This window comes from Paroedura picta, chromosome 4 (assembly GCF_049243985.1).
Source record: "Paroedura picta isolate Pp20150507F chromosome 4, Ppicta_v3.0, whole genome shotgun sequence".
Lineage (NCBI taxonomy): Eukaryota > Metazoa > Chordata > Lepidosauria > Squamata > Gekkonidae > Paroedura > Paroedura picta.
Window position 1 is genome coordinate 12,239,467 of NC_135372.1, and position 19,980 is coordinate 12,259,446.

General features: G+C 51.6%; 1 protein-coding gene across 1 annotated transcript; it reads left to right on the forward strand.

Moving 5' to 3' along the window:
* The first annotated feature begins 430 nt into the window (after positions 1-430).
* C2CD4C (C2 calcium dependent domain containing 4C) lies at positions 431-17,746 on the forward strand. The gene is made up of 2 exons (XM_077331946.1): positions 431-533; positions 8,861-17,746. The coding sequence occupies exon 2, from the start codon at positions 8,893-8,895 to the stop codon at positions 10,198-10,200; it is 1,308 nt and encodes a 435-aa protein (XP_077188061.1). The 5' UTR covers positions 431-533; positions 8,861-8,892; the 3' UTR covers positions 10,201-17,746.
* Positions 17,747-19,980: the final 2,234 nt, after the last annotated feature.

The following is a 19,980-nucleotide window of genomic DNA, read 5'->3' on the forward strand; positions in this document are numbered from 1 at the left end:
TCTACCTCACAAGGCTGTTGTGCGGCTTTGGATCCTTGTTGGATCAATCTGTCGATCTCTGCTTCCAAATCTGGCCTGCCCAGAAGTCTTTTGGGATTGGGGGGGACTGGAGTGGGGTTTGGGGGGTGGGTGGGAGATATTTTCTACCGAGCAGGATCCCACTTTCTGTCTAAGGGTCTCCCTTTGGCGAGAAAAAAGACGGGCAGAGCTTAAGGCCGACCCCCGTGCCCCAGTCAGGTGTACTGCGTGCAGGGAAAAGGCAGCCAGAACTAGAATCAATTAATCCCCCCCCCCCCCCGCAAGCTTCCCATGTCTATTTTTCTGCTCGTCGCAGCGCAGCAGAGCGGACGGTGGGGGGGGGGGTAAGGGGTTGGGAGCGCAGCCGGCGGCGCCCCTCTTCGGAGGAATACGGCCCGGTGGCGGGGATGAATGAACGGGGCCGAGCGAGCGGCTATAAAAGGCGAGCGCCGCGCCCCGAGCCCGGCAGTGCCAGGCGGAGAGAGGCGGAGAGAGGCGGAGGCGGCGTCCCACAGGTGGGTCCCCCTGGCCGGGGCTGGCGGGTTTACCTGCGGGACTGCGGTCTGGGGAGACGGGGACCCCCTGCTCCCCTGGCTTGCCCGAGGCACCCTGGAGGGCGGGTTCGGAGGGAGAAGCGAGCGTGCCTCTGAGCATGTGCCGACGGCGGCAGTTCTCCTCCCTCCGCCCCCGTTTGGTTGCATGCCGCGGGACAAACGGACGGAGTGAACTTTCCGGGTGGGCTCCTGCCTTCCCCTCCCGCCGGGATTCCCGAGGGCAGAGCAGACCGGCCCAGAACCTGTTGACATCAGCCTGACAAGGGTTCCTCTGCGCAGGTGCAGAGTGCCGCTTTCTTAGGAAAGATCCAGTCTCTCGGGGGTTGCTTCGGGCGGGACTGAGGACCCCTCCCCACCCCCCCTTCCCCACCTGTTTGTAAGTTTGCTAAAATTCACCATTGGGGGTTGTGAGACTTCTGGGGCGTTTGCGGAATGTCTGGGTTTGCAATGCGGTGGCAATCGGGACCTGTAAGTTCCCCCCAAATGTCTGCGTGCAAAATTGGTTTGTTTGTTTTTTAAAAAAGAAAACCTGTAGAAATAGGCAGTTGCTCCCTTCAACTTGACCGAAGGGGGGTTTGATGCCTTCTGGGACATCTGGATGCTCTCTGCTTGTCCCACTTGGAAGCAGAAAAATAATTCCAGGGAGCCAGTGAGGAACTCTGCCCACCCTCCCTGTTTCAAATGCCCCTCTGCCAAGAGGCTCTCCCTGTAAGTAGCGGGCAAAGAGACCAATCTCTCTCTCCCCCCCCCCCTTTGTTTGAGTCAACAGCAGTGCTGAATAAATAGGAATAGGTAATAATAGAGAATAAACTCAGCCTGTGTTCATAAAGAGACAAGATCTCTCCGCTGTACCCTTGGGACTTACTGGATCTTGACACACAGATCGGCTACCAAAACCCCCTCCCGCCACCCTGCTTGGACAAGGTTAGTCACGCCGCAGCAGCAGGGCTTTGGGAAAGATGCACTCACGGGGAACCAGTTGTGAACAGAAAGAACTTTGCTAAATTTTTTAAAAATACAGAATTGGATAAAGCGATTGTACATTCAACGTTCCTCTGTACCCTGTGTCTCTCTCCGGTCCATTTAACCCAGGGGTAGTCAACCTGTGGCCCTCCAGATGTTCAAGGACTACAATTCCCATGAGCCCCTGCCAGCGTTTGCCTGATGTAACCGACCTGGCCAGACCCATTGCTTGGCTCTTTGGGAGAACCGAAAGGGTGGTGCTGTACCCCTCAGCAACAGGGTCCCAATTCCGATGGTTAGCTCCTTAAGGCAGGGGTAGGCAAACTGTGGCCCTCCAGATGTCCATGGACTACAATTCCCATGAGCCCCTGCCAGCAAATACTGGCAGGGGCTCATGGTAATTGTAGTCCATGGGCATCTGGAGGACTGCAGTTTGACCACCCCTGCCTTAAAGCAATGTCTTTTCCCCCTCCCTTTTTCTTTGGGCTTGTGTCTAGCACAGTGCGCTATAATCAAATCATAACATGTTTTTTGTTTCTGCAGAGCTGTCACCGTAGCCTCCTTCTTCCCCCTTCCTGGAGTCAAATAATGCTGGGGTTCCAAGCAGGGTCCTCTGCAGCTCTCTCTCCCCCCCCCCCATAGCAATATTTTTGAGATGCTGTCAGAATGTATTTTCCTGAGGTCTCTTTTTCTGTTGATGCGCCGTTGGGATACTTCTGAATGACTCCTGCTTCATATCTTTTCCCTGGATTTGGGAATTCTGCATGACCCAGTTTAGTTTCCAAAGTGAGACCATTGCATTTAGAATTCTCCCCTGATCCTGTTGCTTATTTCCTAAAACTGTACAACGCACTGTGCGCGCACACCACTGCCTTCTGTCCTTGCAGCATGTTTGGTGCCCTTCTCTTCCTTTGTGTTCTGGGTTCGCATGGATGCATGCCTAGCCTGCTTTCAAATGGGAATCCTTGAGGAGACAGAACTGTTATCAGGAACTGGTTCCTATAGAACAGTCCAGTACCATCTTAGGGCTCAATAAGGGTTTCTGATTATAAGCTTTTGAGAGTCAAAGCTTCCACTCTTAAAAGCTTATACCCCGAGGCCCTTGGTGATCTCAGAGGTGCTGCTGAGTTTGTATCGAGTTGTTCTACATAGAACTGAATTCAGATTCTTCTCTGCGGCGTTAGCTAACGTGTAGAAATGCAACAGAAGACAACACACGCCACAAAAAGAATCTCAGTGCTATCCTTTAGATGTCCAAGGTTTATCGCTAGACAAGAATGCACCAGAAGAGAAATGCAAATCCACAGAAGGACCAGAAAGTTCTGTGCCATTGCATTTGGTCCAATTCTGGAAATAATTTTAGCAAGATTCCTTTTGAAACTAAAGGAGGATGGGAGAGGAACAGTGGCTCCGTGGCAGAGCCTCTGGTTGGTGTACAGGAGGTCCCAGATTCAATCCCTGGCACTTCCAGTTCAAAGATCTGGCAGCACAGGATGCGAAAGACCTTTGCCCAAGACTCTGGAGAGCTGCTGGCAGTCAGAGCACTGATCCTGATGGACCAGTGGTTGGATTCAGTATAAGACAGCTTGGTGTGCTCATGTGAAAGATGGGAAAGCTGTTTCCCTCTGACTGGTGCTGGCTTTGTGTCCCAGAGCTAGACTGCCTCTGCTCATGTGCAGAGAGAGGAGATGCGGAGCTGTTCCAAGCATTGCCCTACCTCTGAGACTGTCCTAATCCCTGTGCAGTCTGGGCTGAGTCCTGCAGTCCAGCCTCGTAACAGAAAGAAAAACCAACAGTGAGACTTCCCCAGGACAAACTCCCATCAACCTCCGCTCTGCCCAAGTGCACAAGAACGGCATCAAAAAACAGACTCGGGGCTCCCCGCCACGGAGGGGCATCGAAGAGCCACTGGGAAGGTGCGTGCCAACATTTTGCTGGTGGCAAAAATCCCTTGTCGGGACAGAATCTGCAGAACTGAATGGGAGTCTTGAGAAGAGAGGTAATGTTTCAAAAGGGGGAGAGGGGGAACATGGCATGCAGCAGTGCCCCAGGGCCAGTTCCGGAGATGAGAGAAGGGTTCACCTGAAGGACCTCTCCCAGAGACCACGGAGAAGTGCTGGCAGGCTGTGTGGACAATACGGACTCGAATGGACCAAGGGGGTCTGACTCAGTCTAGTGGGATGCAGCCCTGCAGCATTCCTAGGCATTGCCTGGCGTTAAAATGCGATGCATTCCTTCTGGCACCACATGCGCAGAATGCTAAGGCGCTCCCAGGAATTCTTGGCACCCTTGAGTTGCACCCCCCTTGCCCTGGGAATCCCCCTCTTGAGGTCCCCATGACTCGCTTCTGCCCTTCCTGTTTGGCCAGCTGGGCAGGCTGCTTTGACTCGCTTGGGCTGTATATTTGTCAGCCTCCCCGGGTGGCATCGATTTTTTCCCCATGCGCTGCTGCTGCGAGAGGGAGGCGGGCAAGAAAAAGGCTGCATTAAAGGAATCCGCCGTCTCGACGGGCCTTTGTCCTTGGTAAAGAAGTTAAGGCAGCGGAGTGCTTTCCTGGGCACGGCTGGACTCCTTGCAAAGGCATTTTGGTCTCACGGGAGATGTGGAGCGATCTCAGTCTCTGCCGTGGCTGCTGCCTGCTGAAGGGCTGTCTTCCCCAGGGACTGGAGCCACTGGGTTTGGGGAAAGACCTCAGCAGAGTGTAATGAAACGTTCTCCGTGAGAACTGCTCTTTTTAGTGTGGAGCTGAGTTGTAATTCCCGGAAGTGTCCGGGTTCCACCTGGAGTTTGGCAACCTAACCCGGGAGCCCTCTCTTCTAGGACTTGGGAGAGGCTTGGCTGGGCAGCCAGGCTGATAGCCCTGCTAGAAGTGAGACCATCTGTGTATGCTCCAGGACACTCTTGTCTTATCCCTGCAGTAAAACACGTATTAGTTGAACAAGGTGATCAATATGAAGAAAGAGATGGATCCCCAGGGATGTTTCTGTTCCCTCTGAGTACAGGGGCACATGGCTTACATGTACGCACACAGATTTGGACACACTCAGTCACGCAACCTGGCGTCCTGCCATCAAGGGCCCCACCCCCCACATGATCCTCAGAGGAGGGGGGCAGGCTTTCCCTTCCTGGCAACACAAGAAGCCATAAATGGTCCCTAGGTGAAGGAGTAAGAGGGAGAGGAGAGGGGGTGATGGCAGAGGGGTAGAGCAGTGGTCCCCAACCCCCGGTCCAGGGACCGGTGCCGGTCCATGGATCAGTCGGTACCGGGCCACGGCTCCTCCTCGTCCTCCTCCCCGGCTGCTGCCTCGGGGGCTGCCCTGCCACTCTGCCACCAGCTCACCTTTGGTGCTCTCCAGTGGCTGCCATGGCTTGGGCTCTCCCTTGGCATGGCACTGAGCAGCTGCTGGTGGCAGGGCCCCCCAGTGGGCGGCGGGAAGTCAGGGGCGTCGGCGGGAAAGCAAGTGGAGAAGCTGCTCAGGCGACGGTGACATCCCTTGGCAAAAGACTACCCCCCTCCTGGGTCTCAGTAAAATTGTCAAGCGTTAACCAGTCCCCGGTGATAAAAAGGTTGGGGACCACTGGGGTAGAGGAAAGGGCATGGGGAGGGGGAAACTCAGGCATACCTAGTCCGTGGAGGTTCTCTGCCATGCCAGTGGCTGGCCCATGCAACTGGGCCCTGGTTTTCCTAGGCACTGTTGTGGGGCAGAGGGGGAGGGGACGCTTAAGACAGGTAGGGGGGCTGTTGGGTGGGAAGAGGTAGGGTTGCCAACTCCAGGTTATGAATATCCTAGGAATTTGGGGCTTGGTGCCTGGGGAGGGAGGGGTTTGACGAGGGGAGGGACTTTAGAAGGGTATAAAGCCATAAACAACACCCTCCAAGGTAGGCGTTTCCTCCAGGGAAACAAGAGGTGCAAGCTCCAGGTGAAGGCTGGAGATCATTCGGAATTAAAGCTGCTTTCCTGGTCAGTTTTTCTGGAGAAAAGAGCTGCTTCTGGCTTTATACTTTGTTGAGGTGGCTCCCCCCCCCCCCCGAATCCCCAGGAACTGGCAACCCTAAGGGGAATGGGCTTCTGTAGTTGGGTGATCCATTGTGATCCCAGGAGCCCCCCCAGGTTGGCAGCCCTAGAAGGAGAGAACGAAGCAGGAAAGGGAAAGAGGAAATAATGAGGAAAGGAAAAGGAAGTCCTTGTGAGTTCCCACTCGTACCTGTACAGTTGATGGCCGCCTTCCAGCAGATCATTTCTCTGGGTAGGTGAGAGCCACACTGAAGATTTTTAACAAGCCCCCCAAAGTGGAAGGGTCTTCTGATGCAATGGGTGGGCTAAGCAGAGTGGCTGATGTCCTGAGGCTGGGGAAGGTTCTTTGCGTGCAAACTGGTTTTTTCAAATGCACACACATTCTCCAAACGATGCGGAGAAAGAACTTTGATAGCAGCGGCCTGTTTGATCCCCCCAGATAAAAACTGTATAGCATTCTATCAGCGGACAGTGCAGTAACGAGAAGAAACCGATGTAAATGAACAGAAGGAAAGGGAATTGGAGGCCAGCCGCTGTGAGTTTTTAGCTGATTGCTTTCAATAAGAAAAGTGCATTTGCAGGAAAGGCTCTTTATTGAAAAGAACAATGATGCTAGCTGCCTGGAAGCTTTGCTAAGGCTAAACTTCCACCGTCTGTTGCTCTGCCTTAACCTTCAAGTCCCCCCTCCTCCGTCCGCCAGTCCATTTGGGTGCAAAGATTCCAGGATCCATTTAGCGAGGGAGACACAACCATCCTTCAAGGAGCAATAAAGATAGCGGTGACAGGACATTCCCCCACTTTTATTCCTATAATTCACACCTGTGGCAACTAAGAGCAAAGCAATAAAAGAATGAACGGCAGCAGTGTTCTTTACAAAACTGGAAATAAAAATTAAAACAGTAGGGCATTTCGGCATTGGTTCTGTTTTAGAAATCAGGCCAGATAATGCACCAGTCCAGATAATTCACATAGCCCAGGTGGGAAAATGAAGAGGATTTTAGAAGCATGCCCCATCCCTGCAAATTGCACCAGAACTATTGAACCATGTTTTGCCTGGATTGCAATGGACTAAAGAACACCTAGAAGAGCCTCTTGTGGCGCAGAGTGGTAAGGCAGCTGTCTGAAAGCTTTGCCCATGAGGCTGGGAGTTCAATCCCAGCAGCCGGCTCAAGGTCGACTCAGCCTTCCATCCTTCCGAGGTCGGTAAAATGAGTACCCAGCTTGCTGGGGGGTAAACGGTAATGACTGGGGAAGGCACTGGCAAACCACCCCGTATTGAGTCTGCCATGAAAACGCTAGAGGGCGTCACCCCAAGGGTCAGACATGATTCGGTGCTTGCACAGGGGATACCTTTACCTTTACCTTTTTAAAGAACACCTTGGAAAGATGTCAGGCTTGGAGGCTACTCAGAAGCCAAATTTGTCCAGCTCTTTATGGCATAATACAAGCAAAGGTTAGGGGGAGGTCCCCCCGCAAGGAAGCAGCCCCCTAAACTTTGACAGGGGAGGAAAAGAGAGGCCAATAGAAAAGTGACTTTGCTCCCAGTGGGGAAAGAGCTGATTACATGGGGGGGCTGAGGAGAGATTGGGAGGGAACCTTGTGAAGTAGGGTAGACAGAGTGTATGACTGGCCCAAGGTCACCCAGCAAGCTCCCATGGAACAAGTGGGGATTCGAGCCTGGGTTTCCCAGATCCTAGCCAGACACTTTAACTGCTAACACCACATTGACTGTCCTCAGAAAGCCAGTTTCCAGTGTAAAAGGCAGCCAAAGAGAATAAGAACACCGGAAGAGCCCTGCTGGATCAAACCAGGGGTCTATCTAGTCCAGCATCCCATCTCACACAGTGATCAACCTGTTCCTCTAGAGCAGGGGTAGTCAAACTGCGGCCTTCCAGATGTCCATGGACTACAATTCCCAGGAGCCCCTGCCAGCGAATGCTGGCAGGGGCTCCTGGGAATTGTAGTCCATAGACATCTGGAGGGCCGCAGTTTGACTACCCCTGCTCTAGAGGGCCAACAACAGGGCAAAGAGGCTGAGCGAGGCCTTCCTAAGATCAGAAGAGCCTTGCTGGATCAGACTAGTGAAGGTCCATCTAGTCACAGAATCATAGAGTTGGAAGGCACCTCCAGGGTCATCTAGTCCAACTCCCTGCAGGATGCAGAGCCCAGCATCCTGTCTCGCACAGTGGTCGGACAGTTCCTCTGGACAGCCAGCAACAGGCATAGATGCCATTCCCAGGGAAGAACATCAGAAGAGCCCTGCTGGGCCAGATCACTGGTCCATCTAGTCCAGCATCCTTTCTCATACAGAGGCCAACCAGCATTAAGGCCCGGGGCATAGATGCTTCTTTGTTCAGAGGATGGGTTCCCCACCATTGCTAGTCACCACTGCTCCATGCAGTGGTGATTCATCCTCCATGCATCTATCTAATATGGTTCTCAAGGTGTTTATACCTGTGGCCATCACATTTTCAGGCAGTGAATTCTGCATTTTTAGGGTTGGGCGCTTCGACATCCAAAGAGGCTGTTTGCGCCCAAAGCAGGCAGCACCATGGCCAGCAACAGGCATAGATGCCTGCTCCCTGCTGCGGACGCGAACAGCCGCTTTGGATGCTGAAGCGCCCAACCTTATAACACTCTTTGTGTAAAGCAGTGTTTCCTTTTGTCCTTTGGAAGCCTACTGCTCATCAGTTACATTGGACAGCCATGGCGTTCTAGCATTTTGGGAGAGGGAGGGAAATGTCTCTATGGCATCTCTCTCTACCCCAAAAAGTGAATAGTCTCAAAACCATAACAGCCAACATTGACTTCTGACATTATTTATTTGGGGTTGGGACGATCTGCTCACGACTTGCAAAGGTGCTTTCTCACTCCACCCCCCCTTCTCACCTCTAGTAAACCAACATGTTTTACATCTTTAACCGGATACCTCTGTGGTCTCTTAATGACTTATCCCCTAACACAGGGTTAGTCAACCTGTGGTCCTCCAGATGTCCATGGACTACAATTCCCAAGAGCCCCTGCCAGCATTCGCTGGCAAGGGCTCATGGGAATGGTAGTCCATGGACATCTGGAGGACCACAGGTTGACTAACCCTGCCCTAGCAGATTCCCCAAGGCAAATAAGCTGTCCTGTGTCCGTCCCTTTGCAAAGTGCTCTCTCTTTGACCCGTGAGAATAGCATTCTAGATCCTGCGTAGAGCAGGGGGTTGGACTAGATGGCCTGTATGGCCCCTTCCAACTCTATGATTCTATGATTCTAGACCTCCTCAGTGATGGCTCTTTCTTGTGTTTATCTTTTGCACGACAGACCTTTGGACTTGCAGAGAAGGCGAACCCAAAATGTGGCTCCTGGAGAAGATCAGGGGCTCAGTGGAGAACGGAGGGGCTCGGGCCAACGAGTCGGGCGACAAGCAGTCCAAGGGCCCCTTGTACAGCAACGTCCTGACCCCTGATAAGATCCCAGACTTCTTCATCCCCCCGAAACTTCCCACGGTGCCTCCAGAGGCAGAGGGGGCGGAAGGGAAGGCCAAGCCCAACCTGGGCACCTCGGCCTCGGAGCAGAACCTCTCGGCCCGCAAGGCCCAGCGCAGCCCCCGCCTGCCGCAGAAGGCCGCGTCGGAGAGCAAGAACCTCCTGAAGGCCGCCAGCCGCCACATCATCCAGATAGAGAGCGCGGACGAGTGGATGTCCGAGGAGGACTTCAGCACCAACGCCGACCCGCAGTCCCAGACGGCCATGTCGCTGCCCTACGTCCCCAAAGCCCAGACCTCGTACGGCTTTGCGACACTGATGGAGAGCCCCCACACGCGGCGCAAGGAGTCCCTCTTCCACAGCGAGCACACCAGCCTGTGCCCCTCGCAGTCCTCCTCGCCCAGCTCCCAGAGGAAGTCCGGCGGGAGCAAGACCAACGGGGAGAGCGGCCACCTCAACCCCTCCGACATCAACATGTCGCTCATGAACCCTTACCGCTACTTCAGCGGCGGGGAAAGCGACACCTGCTCGTCCGCGGAGTCGTCCCCCTTTGGGTCGCCGTTGCTCTCGCGGTCGGTGTCCCTCCTCAAGATCTTCAGCCAGGAGAGCCAGTCAAAGGTCATCAAGCTGAAGCATTCGGTCGCCCGGAACAGTTCCCTTTCCACAGACGACAGTTCTGCCGACACCAGCCCCAGCTCGCAGCGGCGCATGCGCTGCGCCACCCCTCCGACGGGGGGCGCCACCGGGGGCGTGCAGCAGCAGCCTCTGGCCCCCGCCGAGTCCCACGACCGGCTCCACAAGGAACACACCATCCGCTTGAGCAAAGGGGGCAGCATGCGCCTTGTGGCGGACTATGACCCTTCCAACGCGCGCTTGCGGATACGCATCGTCACTGCCGAGAACCTGTACGACAAGCACTGCGAGGCCCGGAGCATTAACTGCTGTGTGGCTCTCTACCTGAACCCCGGGAAGCTGCAGAAGCAGCGGAGCACCATCATCAAGAACAGCCGTAATCCCGTCTTCAATGAGGATTTTTTCTTTGACGGCCTGGGAGCCGGCAACGTCAAGAAAATGTCCCTCAAGGTCAAGGTGGTCAACAAAGGCAGCAGCCTGAAGAGAGACACGCTGATGGGTGAGAAGGAGCTCCGCCTCACCGCCTTACTCCCTTTTTTATAGGCCTCTCCAGGACAGCCTGCCATCGCGCCTGTCCCTTGATGGCCCCTTCCCCTGCCCACAGAGGAGACGGGGTCGGAGGCCACCATAAAGGTTTGGCGAGGGCCGGTCTGTGTTCCCCCAGCAGCCGCTGCATGTACAGGGTGGCGAGGGTTGTAGCCTTGTGGGATGGCGTCTCAGAGGCTCTTTCCTGGGGGAGACGGCCACTCTGCCTGGGGGTCCCGTGGGGTCCCACAGACATCAGGGATGCCTGTGGGCTTCTGCAGGCAAACACCCCTTGCGGGAGAGCATGGAGGCGAGGCAAGGGATTCCAACAGCTCTTGTCAAATAGGGGGCAGGATCAAGGGCCAGACGGGAGAGGGGGCCCTTAAACCCAGTGGTCCCGGGAGTGGGAGGTGGGTGCATGCCTCTACCATGTGTACATCCCCTCCCTGCTTCCCTTGAAATGCATGCAAGAGGGCAGACTGGCCTTCCCCTTCGGAGACTGCATGCTACTTGTGTCTGAACAGCCTCATCCAGCAGCCCCCAAACAACGGTTCCTGGGGAAGTCCCAGGTTTGGGCAGCACAGTTGCCTTCTGGGAAGGGGTGGGGGAGGGGGTTGCTGTCCAGGTGAACCTCATTGCCTTATTACCTTGTGCAAATCCAGATCTGGATTTGGGAGCCCGGGTGTGTCTGTGGGCTTTACGGAGCTGCTTGAGCAGGAAAATGCTGCAGACTATAGGGGGTGGGGGGTGGGAAACGGGGAGTCATGGCCTTAGTGAATCCTACAAATAGCAAAGCTGCTTGGGGAAGGGGGCGGGGTCCCTTCCCGGGGTACTGGCAGAGATGCAGCTGGTGAGGGAGGATTCTGCAGCAAGGAGAGAAGGAACCTGTTGGGTTTGTGTTGGGGAAGCCGCTGCTTGAGCCCTTGTTCCTAAAACACGTGGCACCAGGCCGACGGTCCAGGGCAGGGCAGGGCAGCAGCACCCTTGTATCTGGGGTGCTGACAGTTTGGCCGTGCTTTCCAAAAGAGTGTGGGCGGGTTCCCCAGGCAATAGCCCAGTTCTGAGCCCAGCTGCCCGTCCCATCAGCCGTAGGTTGCCGGCTCCGGCTGGCAGCAGTGCCCCCGGGGAATTTGGGCAGAGGAAGGTCTTTCACAGGCATGCCGCTGCGGTCTTTGACACACAAAGCGCTGCGGGCTGACCACAAGACATCCTTCAAGGGAAGAGTGTGCTCCACTACAGCACTAAGGCAAAAGAAATAAATGTTTGGTGCTTGCCCTGTGCTTTTTCTAGCACTCTTGGCCAAGGATCGGCCTCTCATCAGCTGCCCCTTTTTGAAAGCGCCAGGAAAATTATCTTGGGAGTTCTTTCCCGGCCCAAATATCCTCCCCCCTTCGCCTCGCTCTGCTGCCACGGAGAAGCAGAGAGCCTCATGACTTTGGGTCACCTGCTGGGCTACTGATGAAAGCCCGCTTATTTAGGGTTCCTGCAACCACATCTGCACGATCCACTCCGGTCCAAGAATTCCTGCCATCTACATCTGTCAAGGAAGCCTTTGATACTATTTTCAGCTGTAGATGGGCCTGTTGGGGCTGGTCGATGAAGGGCAGGTACTCTGCACATGCTCACAGGACCTCTCTTCCCTCCTGATTTTAACTTCACTGAGCCACAATACTGAAAAGGATACCTCTAATCATAGACCATCCGAGCCCAAAGAGAAGCACAGAATAATGCTGCGGCCAGAGCCAGCATGGCGTGGTGGTTAAAGAACAGCGGACTCTAGTCTGGAGAAACAGGCTTGATTCCCCACTCCTCCTCCACATGCAGCCAGCTGGGTGACCTTGGGCTAGTTACAGTCCTGATAGTGCTGTTCTCACAGAGCCGTTCTCTCATAGTGCTGTCAGCCCCGCCCACCTCAGGAAGGGAAAGGTGTTTGTAAGGCACTTTGGGTTCCCTCTGGCACTCCTTCAACTGCAATTGGTGCAAGATGACCTGCCCCTGGAGAGCCATGTGAACTTGGAACAGCCAGCAAGTCAAACTAATAAATGAACAGAACGAAGTTTGAGTCCTGTGGGACCTTTAATACCAAAAAAGTTCAATTCTGAGTGGAAGCTTTCAGGTGCATAAGCCCCAGTGAAACTGTGTCGGTCTTCAAGGTGCCTCTGGACTCAGACTTCGTTCTGCTGCTTCAGACCAACACCGCAGAGCCATTTACCTCTATCTTTGTTCAAGAAATCAACCATGAACCTTTGGGCCAGTTTAGCAACAACAACAAAAAGGTTAGAAAGAGGAAAACAAAGGCCAAAAGGCCATGCGGTGATGGTTTCCTCTGCCCTCTGGCTGAGAATTTTGGCAAAGATGAATCCTGGGCCCATTCTACACATGTTGGATGCTTTCAGTGTGCTTTAGAAGTAAATTTTCATGTTCTGCACAGGAAAATCCAGCTGCAAAAGCACATTGAAAGTGCATTATCCTACATGTGCAGAATGGGCCCAGGAGTCAGAAGAACAGGGCCGTTAATGTCCATCTGTGTGTTTTCCATTTGCAGCATTTAAGATGGCAGGTTTTCTGGTGGGCTGGCTCAGGTAGTACTGCAAAGCGTAGTCAGATTGTGTTTATACCTGCCAGGTGAATCTGTTCGCTATCCCCAGAAGCCCGCGTCTTCTCAGTGAGATTGAGCGTGACAATGCACCCACGGAGCTGAGGCTATTTTCCAGATCCCCCCCCCCCCCACCCTTCAGTTCCACTTGGACTCTGACTCTCAGCTCCCAACAGGATCAACAGATCAGCTGTTTCTTTCAAACTGCTGCAGATGAGAAACAGGCAAAGGGTATCCAGCAAACATTCCTACAGGCTGTGTGCTCTCGAAAGCTGTGGGGTGGTGGATCAGCTTTCTACACTTGAATTCCTAAACAAGTTTTTTTTTTTTTTTTGGAATGGAGTGATGTACAACAGAATCAAGCACTGAACCTTTAAGAAAGCTGAATTTAGGATTCATCTCTCTTGATTTACAAAGTCTTGCCCAAAGGGGCTGGTGATTATGTTTCAGAAGCCGACACAATTCCTGGGGAGGGGGATTTATATCCCCACTAAACTTGGGGTGTGTGGAGTGGGAGGGAGTTGGTTGTTTTTTCTAACTCGGCTTCATCACAAAAAGTATTTCTGCATGTGTTTCGCTGGAGATGCTGTTGAGTAAACCTACCGTCCCTCTTGCCTTTCGGCATGCATTTTACTCTTTCCTTTAATATAAAAATTATTTGTTTAATGTGAATCTTTGTTAATTGCACTTTGATCTCGTGTCATTAGATAGCTGCAGAACTGGAAGCCAGTTCTACAAGAGCAGGGGTGGGCAAACTGTGGTCCTCCAGATGTCGCTGGCAGGGGTTCATGGGAATTGTAGTCCATGGACATCTGGAGGGCCACGGTTTTCCCATCCCTGTACAAGAGTTTCCTCTGCTGAATCTCTCTCTCTCTCTCTCTCTCATTTCTGTATATAAGTCTGGGACCCTCCATGCCTTCCTGAACATGCACTTTCAAAAATGAGTTTCAAGCAGAGCATGGCTTTTAAAACCTTTTCCAGTATCTGCATGCTGTCAGAGTAGACAACTTGCCTGTCAATTGCTTTGTCGTTTTGGCTTCTGTTGATGAGCATGGGAGGGGACCTCCTCTGGTTTGTCATCTCTCACTCCATCCCGACCACCCACCCACTCTCCTGCCACCTTGTCCTTGTCCCTAGATGCCTCATTTCTGAGAAGGATAGGCCTGAGTTCTCACCCTCGCAAAAACTGCTCAGGATAAATGACGGCTGGTTTTAAAAGCGTTACTTTTGGCAGTTGTACAATCCTGGTCAGGCTTTATATCAGGGGTAGTCAATGCGGCCCTCCAGATGTCCATGGACTACAATTGTAGTCCATGGGCATTTGGAGGGCCGCAGTCTGACTACCCCTGCTTTAGATAATCAGTCCCGGCCATGTTTCATGCAATGCAAAAGCAGCCTATAATTGTAAGCAAGGTAGGTTTTTTTAAAAAAGATTCGATAGGAGCACCTGTGATGCTTAGAAGAGCTACTGTGAGGTTATGATCCTTCTGATTGCTGTAGGTCAAAGTTGTCGATAGAATGTTGACAAACAGTTGCTTTGTGAGAGGTCAAGATTGGTCTTTCTCATACTTCGTGGGAGGAATATGAATAAGATAGGGATGGAATGGACAGAAAAGGTTATTGGGGGGGGGAGCATTTTCCAGTGCTTTGCTTACAAAATGGGGAAGTTCTGTCAGTCACTGAAATCCTTTTAACCATTATGAAGCCAGAGAGAAGAGCCTAAAGCAGAGAAATTAGAGAATATTTCATAAGTTTGCATTGCAATCCTAAGAACACTTTCCTAGGAGTAAGCACCATTTAATAGATGTGCTTAGGATTGTTCTCTTTGTAACTCAAGCCAATAGATATCTAGCTATAGTAAATTAATGAGAGTTCTAAGCATGCGCATACCTATCACTGTGTCAGTAACCATGTTTCGAGTCCACTTGCACCTTTAAGTCAACAAAGTTTTAGTCAAAGTATAAGCTTTCGTGTGCATGCACACGAACATTTATACCGTGAATAAAACTTTGGATCTTCACTTACATTTTTTACACTGTAAATCGATTTGAACCTGTACCTAAAGCTTCCCTTTTTCTTAAACATGTGGCTCTTCTGCATTTGCACTGTCCAAATGGGGTCTTCTTCCGGCTTGTTTGGGGGAAGGGGAGTCGGTGAACTTCCAGCCGGCATTGAAGGAGCACAAGGCTGGAGAGTGCTTTATTTCATGCATCCAGAGCAAGTTGGGGGACGGGCAAGTGGATCAGAAGGCTGCTTGTTTATCTTTCTTTTCCTGCAGGAGCAGGGGGGGGGGAGGGGAGAAGAGGCGAGAAGAGGCAGCAGCCTCACAGAGGAGGGGAGAATAAGTCCCCTCCTTATGTGAGGCAAATATCTGCTCAGAGAAGTGTGGGTTTCTGGAGCGCAGTCACTTTAAAACAGATCCCAAAATGAGGGCAAAAATAAGTATTGTGATGGAATGGTGACCTGGAACTAGGCAGTCTTTGAAATGATGCCCTGACCAATCAGCCACAGACTGCTTTGCTACAACAGTGTTGGAGGCGCCAGAGAGGAAGTTAATCTGGCAAAACGCAGAGATCTACACTTAATACTGGGGCTCTTGGCGCAGTTTCCCCAAATGTAGTGAGTTATATCTGCTCCTGGATATCACGGGGGGAAAGGTGGTGCCACCGTGGATCAGTCATAAACGTTGCAGAGGGAAAATTTAAAGTGCTAAATGTCAAAATGGAAATCAAACAATGTGTAGATGACTTTTTGAAATTCAGGGTCAGCAGGGATCAAAAGCCCAGTGCAGATTCTACCCAGGTCTCAAAGGTGCTGTTGGACTCAAGATTTGTTCTGCTTCAGACCAACACTGCCACCCACTTGAACCAATAGCTCTGTGTTGGGTTACAAGGAGATGTATATTGAGTCAGAGAGAGAGCTTTTCAGGCAAACAAGAGCCCCGGCAGTTCCCATATTTAGAAATTGGCAACACAGCTAATTTGTCGCCTCCTCTGGCTCTCAAAAGCTTATACCCTGGAGATGTTGCCAATCTCAAAGGGGCCTACTAGCCTTAAATCAAGTTTGTGCAAGGCGTCACTTTTATATTGTCCCTATATATGTATTAAAAGAGATTTGGGGGATGGCTGGAGCGGAGATAAAAATCTCTAGTAATGATTGGCTGAGCTGCCCTGATGTCACAGCAGGGATGAAGGGGCAAGTACCCATTTCTCTGATTGCTGTGGGTTGTGGGTGGGCCAAACTAGGTATGGGCATGTTCTTGTGTTCTCCACAGCAGTGCTACTGGGGATGTGATTTAAAATGCCACAAAACGGCCAGGGGTGGGGGTGAGGGGAGGGATGCTGCCTTGGAAAGGTACAAGAGATCGGGGGCCGCAACATATTTAAATTCCTTTAAAATGGTGGTGGCATCTCTCCGGTGAGGGTGAGGCTGCTGACTCTCCTGGCCCTGAATTGTTCTGATCCTTGAAGGGATGTGGGGAGCCTGCCTTGAAAAGGCAGAGAGACTGGAAATGGGTTTAGAACGGGCTTTTTCAACCGGGGTTTTGAGAAATTGGTCTTGAATTGGTGAGAGGTTATTAATTTTTAATATATTTTTATTGGGTGATATGACCATCTAGGGACATGTTGACCCACCCATCCCCAAAATGGCCAGTGATGGGCTGGGAAAGGGTGGGAATGATGGGGCCTGGTGGAGGGGCCATGTCCGTAGCTCTGCTTCTTGTCCCTATTCTGCATGACCATGCCACTTCTGGGGTTCCTCAAAGCCTGAAGAACGTTTCAGGGGTTTCTCAATGGTAAGAAAGTTTAGAAGGGCTGGTTTAGAAGAATGAAAGAAGGGCAGGCCAGAGAGACAGGAAGAGATATAAAAAAAGCAAAGTTGGAGAGAGAATGTCGCAGGAGAAAAGAGCACCTTCAAGATTCGGCTCTTTTTCTCCTGCTAACACGGCCACCCATCTTGGAGAGGGAATAAGCAGAGAAGAACCAACCTTTTGGAAATTGCTCCATTCCAGCCAGATTTATACCGTATTCATTTACCCAGCAAGACAAAATTTGTTCTTTCAGTTAAAAACATACTTTAACCCCCCCCCCCGCCCACAATTGTCTTATGACAAGAATCCAAACGCACATTCTGCTGCAGCCGCAGAAGTCTCTCCGACGGCATCCTTTGCTCTGCAGGTCAGGGTGAACAAGGCAGCAGCGTCCTCTCCCTCTGGAGAGGTTTAATTCGAGAGACGCTGAGCAGAGAGCTGAACCTTGACTCAGGCAGCTCTCACACTAACAACATTTCAGACAGCCAAAAGGCAGAGGACTGGGACTGTGATGGGACTGGCTGCAGGGAACCAGGGCTGCTCCTGATAAATGGGGGCAGCTGCAGGGGCATGAACCAAGTTTGAGTCCAGGGGCACCTTTCAGACCAGCAAAGTTTTATTCAAGGGAGAAGCTTCCATCTGCACAACATTTAGATCAGGGGTAGTCCAACCGTGGCCCTCCAGATGTCCATGGACTACAATTCCCACGAGCCCTTGTCAGCGTTGGACTATCCCTGAATTAGATGGTTTGCTAGCAAAGCAACAGGCTAGACTGGGCAAAGGTGTGGGGGGGAGCAGGAAGGGGGTGCTTCATTTTCAGGGGAGCAGCAGGGGAAAGAAATCAAAGCACTCAATCAATCCATCCTTCCCCCCATTGCACAGCTGATCTAAGAAATATGATCTTTAAAATTTGATCAGACAAACATTTCCAGGTCCTGTTCTCTCCCCCCCCCCCCCCCGGGGAGGTACAGTTGGTGTCTTCCCTCCTTGATTCACTTTGGTGCTGAACTATTAATTCCTTACAATCAGCAGTTAATGAGCTTGTTTCAGCCGCTCCAGTACTGCCTTCATTGAGGTATATTATCTTTGCTCGGTACTAAATCCTAATGTTTATAACATCTTCTGCTTTGCTCTCCCATCATGGCTCTTCCTTTTTTTTTTAAAAAAAAAATATGTTTCGTATGATAGATGTCAGCTATTAACAAGGCTTCCTTTTGGGCTTTGCAGCCATTTTTTAGGAGGTGAAGAGAAAACTGCCCTGAACCAGAAAATGAACCAGGAAAAAAATTGGATTGGAACATTCTTCTTTTGGGGGGTTCACAGTATGTTCCCACTCTTCAGTACATGGCTGGGGGGGGGAATAGGCTGCCTAAGGAGGTGGTGAGCCCCCATTCACTGGCAGTCTTCAAGCAAAGGTTGGATACACACTTTTCTTGGATGCTTTAGGATGCTTAGGGCTGATCCTGCGTTGAGCAGGGGGTGGGACTAGATGGCCTGTATGGCCCCTTCCAACTCTATGATTCTATAATTCTATGATTCTATGACCCCAAAACAAACTCTTCATCAGGTTGATTTTTTAACAAAAGGCAGTGTATGGTGCCAGAGTATGGTCAGGGAGACCCAGGTTTGAATCCCTGGTTGTGCCATGGAATGTCACTGGATGACCTTGGGCCAGTTGCGCCCTCCCAGCCTAACCTACCTCGCAGGGCTGTCCTGAGGGTGCAGTGGAGAACCTCCAGGGAGAAAAGTGGAATATAACTGAAGCAAATAAACAGGGTGGTTTTAATGCAGGCTGAATAATGCCGTTTCAATCGACTTCAGTGACTGTTTGCAAGCAGATTTTGTCAGCTAGGGCAGGGGTTGTCAAACTGCGGCCCTCCAGATGTCCATGGACTACAATTCCCATGAGCCCCCTGCCAGCGAATGCTGGCAGGGGGCTCATGGGAATTGTAGTCCATGGACATCTGGAGGGCTGCAGTTTGACTACCCCTGAGCTAGAAGATGCATAAAGATGTTAAATAATATTGGGGAGAGAATCATGCCCTGTGGTACTCCACATTGGAGTGGGGAGCAGTGCGACTGTTCCTCCCCAATGGCAACCCTCTCCCCTTGAACTTGGAGAAAGGACAGGCCAGCCACCGTCATGCTGCCCCCCATATTGTTTTTCCCCACCAACCACGTCTTTTTTCTGCCCTGCTTTGGAGCAGAGCTTAATGCAACGATATATAGGTGTTGGTACTCACGACTGCCCCAGAAGTCCTGGCTCAGATTCCTAAACAGAGAAAGCACTCTGCACAAGCTTAGAGATGCTCTCCACTGTGCTGCTAGTTTGATTTATTTCCTCCAAGGTGGTTCTTGCCATCTGCATCGCTGAAGAGGCCCTTTCCTGAAATGCTGATTCGTGTCAGGTCCTTGGTTCACATGGCGCCTTTCCAGGCAGAAAGCGGCACTGGGGTTTTGTATCCCACACCCTTCTTTCACGATTACGCTTTTGAGTCTTCGTGCACCAGAAGTTTGCGGCTGCAAAACCGCGTCTCTCCCAGCAGGCAAAAGAAGCCGAAAGACTGGCAGAGAAAAAGAGCTCTCTCTGTTTCAGTGGCAGAGCAAAGACTCGTGTCTACAGCATTTTAAGATTTCCTGTCCAACCTGTTTCAAAGAGGTTCCCAAGAAGCCTCGGCCAGACAGGAGATTTATGAAGCCTGCTGGCAAAGTGAGAGAAAAGGTTTTGCTTCCGTCTTCTCAGGACTCTGGGCTGCCATGGCAGCACAGCTAAGTGAGGCAGAGAATGTGACATTTTACTTTCTTGTACTGCGTATAAAGCAAGCAGTTGTGGGCTGCCAGCCTAAATACCTGGTGATGCTCACACAGGTGGGCTGCAAGGCCTGGGAGGAGGAGGTAGGGGGAAGAGGGCAAGGGTCAAGGACGGCTCAGCCACAAATGCTGGACGGCCTTTGCATGAGGTGAAAATAAAGAGCCCCGCCAGCCACGAGAGGTGGGAAACAGGACCAAGGCCGAGGGAGCAAAATCAGATTAAAGTATATTTTATTACTCAAGTTTCCAAAAAATTCCCCACCTGTTTTGGCAAAAGGCTTTGTTAGTCTTGCAGTCGTTTTTCAACTGAGCAACTCAGAGGAGACAGTTAAAAATAGAGTCCCAATAGCACCTTTAAGACCAACAAAATTGGTCTTAACCAACAAGCTTGTTTCATTCCCTTTGGTGTTTCAAAAAGCAGCTACTGATTTTTGACTCCTTTTGAAGAATGATGAACAGATTTCTCTGACGAATCCTGTTGGCAAAATTTTGTGAAGGGAATTTTGGGGAGATGTCAGCCTTCTATCCTTCCGAGGTCGGTAAAATGAGTACCCAGCTTGCTGGGGGGTAAACGGTAATG

Bases quoted from the DNA above. Each gene is read 5' to 3' on its own strand.
- C2CD4C (XM_077331946.1), top strand. From the start codon at position 8,893: ATGTGGCTCCTGGAGAAGATCAGGGGCTCAGTGGAGAACGGAGGGGCT.